The 8,226-nt window shown below is 47.3% G+C and overlaps 1 protein-coding gene across 1 annotated transcript; it reads left to right on the top strand.

The window, feature by feature from the left end:
• Positions 1–5,992: 5,992 nt before the first annotated feature.
• Positions 5,993–7,895, top strand: LOC122373741. Its single transcript, XM_043352094.1, has 2 exons — positions 5,993–6,631; positions 7,752–7,895. The coding sequence occupies exons 1-2, from the start codon at positions 5,993–5,995 to the stop codon at positions 7,893–7,895; spliced, it is 783 nt and encodes a 260-aa protein (XP_043208029.1).
• Positions 7,896–8,226: the final 331 nt, after the last annotated feature.

The raw sequence follows: 8,226 nt of genomic DNA, 5'->3' as shown, positions 1-8,226 counted from the left end.
GAGGTGACAAGAATTAGCAAAATAGTGGTTCGGGCGCTTTTCAAAAATAGTACCGGACGCTGTTCCTCTTGTGACGTCATAGCTCCGTGACCTGACCTGACCCGGTCAAGTTTCTTATACCATATGATAGCCAATACTTGCCCCAACATGCATGGGAAGTTTCATCACGATCCATCAACCGATGTCTGTACCACCGGCAGGAAACCTCGGGCGTTGGCACTCAGTTTGTGAAAATCCGGCCGGAGGCTGTTCCCTTTGTGACGTCATAGACCTGACATGACCCGGTCAAATTTTTTTTATCAAAAGATGCGCAAGGTTTGCCCCATAAGGTACCCAAAATTTGGCGGCGCGCAGCGCCGCCGTTTTTGCACTATTTCCGAAAAACCTCAGGGGGGGCAGACTTGTAAACGACTCTGAGTTGATTCGTGAATCGACTCAGAATCAAACCGTTTTTCGATGAGTCATGAGTTGATTCGAATCACTTCATCGAGGAATTTGATGAGTCATGAGTTGATTCTAATCAATTAAATTTAACATCATGAGTCATTTGATGAATCGATTCAAATTTTCAGACTCAAACAAAGAATCGACTAAAAAAAAAATTGAGTCGTTTACAAGTCACCATCAACACCCTAATAATCAATGCTAGATCACCCCCTCAGCTTTAGCCATCACTTAACTCAATATTTCAGACTTACAAGAGCCTCAGAGGCTCAGGCACAGGCGCCTAATGAGCCAAAAGCATTTGGCAGTTGGTAGGTACTTAGTCTTACCAAACCAAGGGCCTGCTACACTACCTAGGTACCTACATTTTACATGTCAGAAGTCATAATTGACACCTGCGGCTGCCTCCCCTTCTCCCAGTCCCAATTTTGTCCCAATAATCAATCATAAGAGTTAAAACAGCATAAGAGTTTGGGCGTCTATAGAGTCAAATACGCCCAAACTACCTATAGCCTATAAACTACCTATAGGCTATGCTATAATATAAATAAACTCACCTATAAACCGCAAAATTGCGATGCTCAACTGCCAATAAACCACAAAATGCTCATTTTTCCATGAAATAGAAGTTTAAAAAGAAACTTGTTTTATGACATCATAGAATCTTCAGAATAATGTAAAGGAGCGGCTTTGAAATATTTCCTCAGCGATCTCCATTCGCCTAAAATATGTACTATGAGTGACATCATGAATTCGAGAATAGAATGTGAAAGTCATAGTATGTTTTAAGAAAACTACATTAATGGCGCAGTTGATACTTTCACGTCTGAATCTCGTGACAAATTGGCCGAATGACGTTGCCCGAATTGCACCAATGACAATTTATTTTTACCAAAAGAGCCACTTGGTCAGTGCCCCGGTGCTCCTGATATCGATTAATATTCAATGACGTCATTTTTAATCTAAAATTGTAGACTAACAATATTTTTTATATTCCTTCATTTTGATCTCCACGTTGAGCCAACATAAATGGTAAGTGACGGATGTACTGTTTGAATAATTTTATCTGATAAGTAAGAAGTAGTAACATTTGTCTCATCATCATGTAGAAAAAGTTTGATAAAAAAAAAACATGAATGCCTCTCGGAACTTGTGCTTTTGAATTTTCAAATAAGACTTTCTAGGTAATAATAAGAGATAGGTTACTATGCTACTCCTTAGTCCTTACTTATATTATAATTGTCTCAGAGTTACTAACAAATTTATCTGACATTCCACTGTTGACTGTTGAGTGTTGAAGATATGTAGGTGTAAGGTAGGTACCTACCTACCTATGTACCTAGTCCTACTAGGTAGCTGCTTGAATCTTTGGTCAAGGCTACTATGCTGCTTAATACAATTGTGGTATGCGGCATATTCATTTTATCATAGCTTTGAGTCAAATAATCAACAAATGCCTATAGTGAGTCATGGGTTGAATGAAATAAGTTCAATAAAAATGTCGTGTGAGTCATGAGTTGATTTGAATCGATTCATCAAAATGTGTGAGTCATGAGTTGATTTGAATAATTCCGTTGGCTAGTTGCTCGAGTCATGAGTTGATTCGAATCATTTTATCGAGGAACTTGATGAGTCATGAGTTGATTCGAATCAAATAAATTTAACATCATGAGTCGTTTGATGAATCGATTCAAATTTCCAGACTCAAACAAAGAATCGACTCAAAAAAAAATTGAGTCGTTTACAAGTCTGAGGGGGGGGGGGTTGCACCAACCCCCCCCCTACATGGGCGAGGGTTAAAGTTACATTGTCAGGTTTTCTTGCAGCATCCGTCTTACCGCAGAATTCCTCGACAGAAAGATGCGGATATCGCCCAGCGATGTGCGCACTAAGTGTGTTCAAAACTCCGTGACGAAGTGAAACTGCTCCGAGCCAGGATGGCCAGGGCCGAGTAGTGTGTCACATCAGATCAGTGTATGATGTAAGTGCCTTGTACAGTCTGTCTTAGAGGTACCGCGCTAAGTGACGGTGGATCCATCAAGCCTGACCGAGAAAGGACTGCTAAATTTGAGTCACCGAAACAATGGACATCCTCGTCCATTCCCCAGGCCAACTGGTTCGGCGACTTTCAAATTATAGCAGGCCCTTCCTCGGTCAGGCTTGATGGATCCACCGTTACCTTGCACGGTGCTTTTAAGACAGACAGTACAAGGCTCTTGCAAGAGTCTTGTACAGGGTGTCCGGAAATTATTTGCCCCTCCATCAATTCGCCGACATAATTAATAAACAAAGAGCCCCCGGGACATGGTTTATTTACCGATTTATCCCCTGCCCTGTCATATCCATTCCCTCATCCGCTTTGGCCTTCCATAGATCAAGATGTCCAGAGTATCCGCGCTGATGTTCAGCCACACCTCTCACAGGTTCCTCTAAAGTCCGTTCTCTGTGGGAGCTGGTTCAATCTTGCTGAGGTCCTCCCTCATGATTCCCCATAGATTTTCGATTGGGATTAGGACAGATGATTCGATTTGACTCCCAACTTCATTCATCTGGCTGATGTAGGAGACGGTCCCACATCAAGGCTTGCTCGGTACTTTTCAGTTCTGGACCAAAGAGCGACCTATTGGTCCGTTCCTCTCGAAGAGAAGTCGAAGGGGTGAGAGCGTTCGCCACTGAGTACGGACTGCATCATAGGACCAGGATGCCGTTCGGCATGGAGACCAACCCTGGTTCATTCCAGAGGATTCAGGGGCCAAACTGGAAGCAGGCACTAGTGTACATAAATATAGTCTCTCTTGAGAGCATTACGTCTCAAAAGTATTGCTCACTCTCTGGTTTGAGAGCCCCTGACTTTTGAAGGTAGGCCGCTTGGCCGGCCCGTGAAAGCGTGAAAACGGTACGGGGAAATTGTCAACGACTTTGAGGAGCACGGCGTTGCCATGATGTACTTCACCTATCCCTTGCCAAAACTGAGGAGCAGAAACAGTGCCTTCCTAGAGTGGTCGAGAAGCATCGCCGCAAATATCATTCGTCAGAAACGTGGGGATATGGACAACCCTGATCCCACGCAGTTTCGCTTCAAGTGTATGCACGCACTGCTAATGCTTGTTGGTAGCACCTTATGGGAATAGGTTTGAGCCTAATCAGGGCACCTCGATGTAACTACTTCGTCAAGTTAATCGCCTCGAGACAGCAAAGTAGGCGACCCCTGGGGACAACAATTTCCATAGCAAAAAGAGTGATACCGAGCGGCGGCGCGAGCGAGATTTCAAAGCGTGATTAGGGAGGGGGGGGGGGGAAGCGAGGTGGCGAAAGTTTCAGTGTTAATCGTGGTTGAAGCGTGATACGGAATTAAAATAGCAAGTATGACTAATATGAGCAGTGAGCAGTGTGGAATACTGCTAGTCCAGCACTCGTCACGATGTAATAAGGAGAGAAAGATTTGGCTGCAATGTGTGAAAGAGAGGCTGCAAAGCGTATACAATGGCAACGCGCAATTCGTGGGTGGCAAGACCCAAGCTGAATATATGCTATGCAATAAAATGGAACAACGAATGCGTGAAGCTGTCCCCTCAGATATGTGGTTTTTGTCCCTGGTTCGAAACCGGTAGCTGTAGAGAAGAGAAGAGCTGCATTTCATGAGATGCTTTGCGCCCTGCCTAGCAACATGCTCGCCATGCTTGAGCCATGGATGATATAACACCTACATTGCCTTATATTTTTGTGTGCAGCATTAACGGCATCTGTTTGTTTATTTTCCAGGGTCCCAGCACCTCTGCCGATGCCGAGGGCTCAGCAGCCGCCGCCGTCGACCCCGGCGAGGGCACCAGTGGGCCGCCGGAGATCGCCGTTTCAAGGAGGGCTGACCCGTCATCGGTGAGCATACAGGGAAAGGAGAATTGCATAACGATGTGCGATGGAAACCGATCCATTTGAATAACATTACATTTAAAACGTGGCACTAAAAGATATCAGTCAAATTATCTAAGTGTCATCCATTGACGCCAAGCATTCCGTGCGCCGTACAGGGACTCGGCACCGCTCCCCCCATTGAGGGGACCAGCGGCCTGCCGCTGCCGCCACCGGCGATCTTTGGAGCTGCTGGCCCGTCATCGGTAAGTACATTTTCTTCAATTCATTCAATTATCATTCATTCATGTAAATAGAGTGAATAACCTTATGCTCATGTTATATGTTGCAAATTGATGTAATTAAAACTAAATTGATATATTTCGATATTGCACCGTCATCAGAATAAGAATAGCAATAAAGCAGCGAAGCAAAGCTGATTCAAACGGAATACAAGACGTGCATCTTTTGATATGGTTCTCGATTATTATCTCATCCATGCTTGAGCCATACTCAGGCAGCCACGTTCCAGATACGCCCCCACGCAAAGACGAATTATTTTCAAAGATATAATTATTCTGGGACATTCGTAGAAAGCAGTATGCAGCTTGATGCAAAGCTGCTATTTCACCTAGAGCCGTTAAGCGTCAGTGAGCTCTCTCTTTAATACATGACAAGCTGGAGGTACTGTGTTGGACATGGTGCCTTTATCTCAACCATCCAGGAACACCAGGCATCACCGTGGTGTGCGACTGGGAGGGAAAATAGAATCACTGGGAGCACATGCTGTGGCCTAAGTATACTGAAAGAGAAAATAGAATCACTGGAAGCACACGCTGTGGGCTATATTGAGAGAGAAAATAGAATCACTGGGAGCACATGCTGTGGGCTAAGTATACTGAAAGAGAAAATAGAATCACTGGGAGCACATGCTGTGGGCTATACTGAGAGACAAAATAGAAGCACTGGAAGCACACGCTGTGGGCTATACTGAGAGAGAAATAGAATCACTGGGAGCACATGCTGTGGACTGTACACATATGCAAAGAACAGGGGTGGGGCCAAAAAGGCATACTCCACTGCCGTAGCTGGATAATTACTCATTTTATATGCTCATCGGTCTCTTATTATAATTATTATAGGTCAATGATGGCGGCATCCAAGTCATCACAATGTTTCAACCAAACTTGGAACATGTTATTGTGCTCAAAATATGTCGATCGGGCGGGGACAGCGGCGCCGCGTCGGACGGGGACGTGGATGGTGCTTCGAGCGCGGGGACGGGGGCGGTACGTGGGGCGGGAACGGGAACGGGAACGGTGCACCCGGTGTTGTGCCGGCTCCACAGCTGCCCCTGGTGACGTGGACGCCGCTGATCAGCCGTCCAGCAAGAGCCGCAGCGAGACGGCAGCAAGTCGTCGCCATGGGGCATCGAGCATGGCTAGGCCTCCTAGTGTTGCCAGACACGACACGCTCTCAGTAGACTCTGCCAATCCTCTCGGGACGCTACAGACAGGGTGTTCCGGATAAATTTGACAAGTTTTTGTTTCTCTCTTGTTTCAGAACCAAACGGAATATTCTGATTCTGTAAAGTGCATCTGAACTCCTGTTTTGTTGTTCATTGTTGGAGAAAAAAAAATCTTTGAAAATGGATGGTTGGAACCCACCTGAATATTGGAAGAGAGTTACATGCATCATGATGATACGCGCCGGTTTTGATAATCGAGACATTGTGGCTGCTGCTCAGTGCGCTCTTAACACTGTGAAGACAGTTCGGGAGGAGTTGGAGGAATGTGAGGGGGATGTAAAGTCTGTGGCAAGCCGGAAGCCACACAGGAAGCGATCGGACGTGGCTAGGTCACCGGAATTCGTCAAGGAACTGCAGAAGAAGGTGCGGAAGGACCGTGGTAAGGGAATTCGGTCTTTGGCCAGGGAGATGAACGTCGGAGTGACCACAATGAAGCGCGCACTGAACGAGGACCTCCGCTACCACTCCTACAAGAGGCGCAAGGGACAGCTTCTCACTGACGAAGCTCGGAAGAACCGCCTGAAGAAGGCAAAGAAACTTCTGAACAAGGTGAAGCATCCTGTCGAGCCAGGCACTCTCTGGTTCTTTTCCGACGAAAAGAACTTTTGTCAGGACCAGTTGCAAAACGCGCAGAATAACAGGTGGCTTGCTGTCAGCCCTCACGAAGTCCCCCGGGTCATGAAGACGAAGTTTCCCCAGACGGTGATGGTCTTCGGCTGCGTCTCCAGCGACGACGACGTCATGCGCCCTCACATCTTTAAGGAAGGCCTCCGCCTCAACTCAGATGGATATGTGGAGCTGTTGAGCAAGGTAATGAGGCCCTGGATGGAGAGGGTGGCTGCGGGACGGCCATACGTGTGGCAACAGGACTCACAACGGCGCCGTGCCACACCTCCGGGAAGAGTCAGAAGTGGCTGGCCGAAAATTTCCACGACCACACCAGCCCGGACATGTGGCCTCCTAACTCGCCAGACTGCAACCCTATGGACTACTACGTATGGGGCGCAGTTGAGAGAGACACCAACCTGTAAACCGTGTGGACGTTCGTCCCAGTTTACGTCATCCGATCGTGGTGATCGGGAAGCGTGTTCTGTTCCGAGCGCTCGTCAGCTACCAGGGCTCTTCATCTCGCCCTCGCTTCCTCATCTTCCGCCAAAGTCGTGCGCCGGTGAGTAGAAGTGTATTTAAAAAAAACCTAAAGGAGCAAAACTGTCAAATTTATACGAAACACCCTGTATATACATAGTACATCTCAATTCATCGCGTAAATATGCGCGCCTAACCAGTAGACGGAAAGCGAAGTGTTCGTACCGGCGCATGTGTTCAGGCATAAACATACAAACTGTTCTCGTTTCCAGGTGGGGCACGCTGGGGAGGTCCCAGCGCCGGGTGATCCCGGCCTGTGTCGTCTCCGCCGTTCGGCGCGCCCACCCTAGCCCGCAGAGCTTTTACGTAGGGTTTCACGACGTCCCGATGTGAGTCCTATGTCTAGTCAACGTACGTTCTAGTCCCGAGGACTATCAGACGAATCTTTGTGGACGGCACACATCCAAATGAGTACCAGGAGGCCATCCTCAATGTGTTCTGCAGTAGTAAGCTTCCACTCGGGTTCCAAAATCATAGCCATATATGACTATGATTTACTTTAACTCAAGATAATTTAATTCACGTCATTTCACGACAAAGAGACGAGGAAGGAGCGCCCACCAGGTGACAGACTGTGTCACATCAGAGGTGTGTTCGACGAGATGGATCAAAACTTTCGTCGACACTTCAAACCGTCCGAGTGTTTGACGCTCGACGAGAGTTCGGTTCAGGAGCAGGTGCCCGTTCAAGATGAACATGCCCAGTGAACCGGGCAAGTACGGTCTACTAATCCGGACGGTGGCGGACGCCAGCCTCGCTACATGTGGAAGATGTGGCCGTACAGGCCGCGCCCGAGCAGTCACCACCGGCCACCTACTTCGAATCGGTGCCGGAAATGGTGAAGTACATGGCCCAGGAGGTGGCCGGCACCGGCCGCAGCGTCACCATGGACCGGTTTTTCACCTCGGTGCCGCTGGTGGAGGATTAGTACTTACACTCTGTTTGACTGTTCCAGGTACACTACAGGGCGAGGGCTGCAAATGCGCCATGGTTTCGTGCTATCCTGGACAAAGGACAACACTCAAGTTTCACGCATTTGGAGACGAAGACTTACATGTGGACGGCACACATCCAAATGAATATCAGGAGGCCATCCTCAAGGTGTTCTGCAGTATATGTAAAGTTTCCATCCAGGTTCCAAAATCAGTCAAAGCCGTATATCAGGCATTAACTTCTTGACATCATCACGGCAAAAACTTATGTCTCTGAAGAGCACACACACCAGCAGATCCCTTCATTCAATGTCATTCAAGTCCTTC

The sequence above is a fragment of the Amphibalanus amphitrite genome, unplaced genomic scaffold, assembly GCF_019059575.1.
Source record: "Amphibalanus amphitrite isolate SeventyFive unplaced genomic scaffold, NRLGWU_Aamphi_draft 001544F_arrow, whole genome shotgun sequence".
Lineage (NCBI taxonomy): Eukaryota > Metazoa > Arthropoda > Thecostraca > Balanomorpha > Balanidae > Amphibalanus > Amphibalanus amphitrite.
The sequence above is the reverse complement of the archived record's forward strand: the minus strand, read 5'-3'. Positions and strand labels throughout refer to the sequence as shown.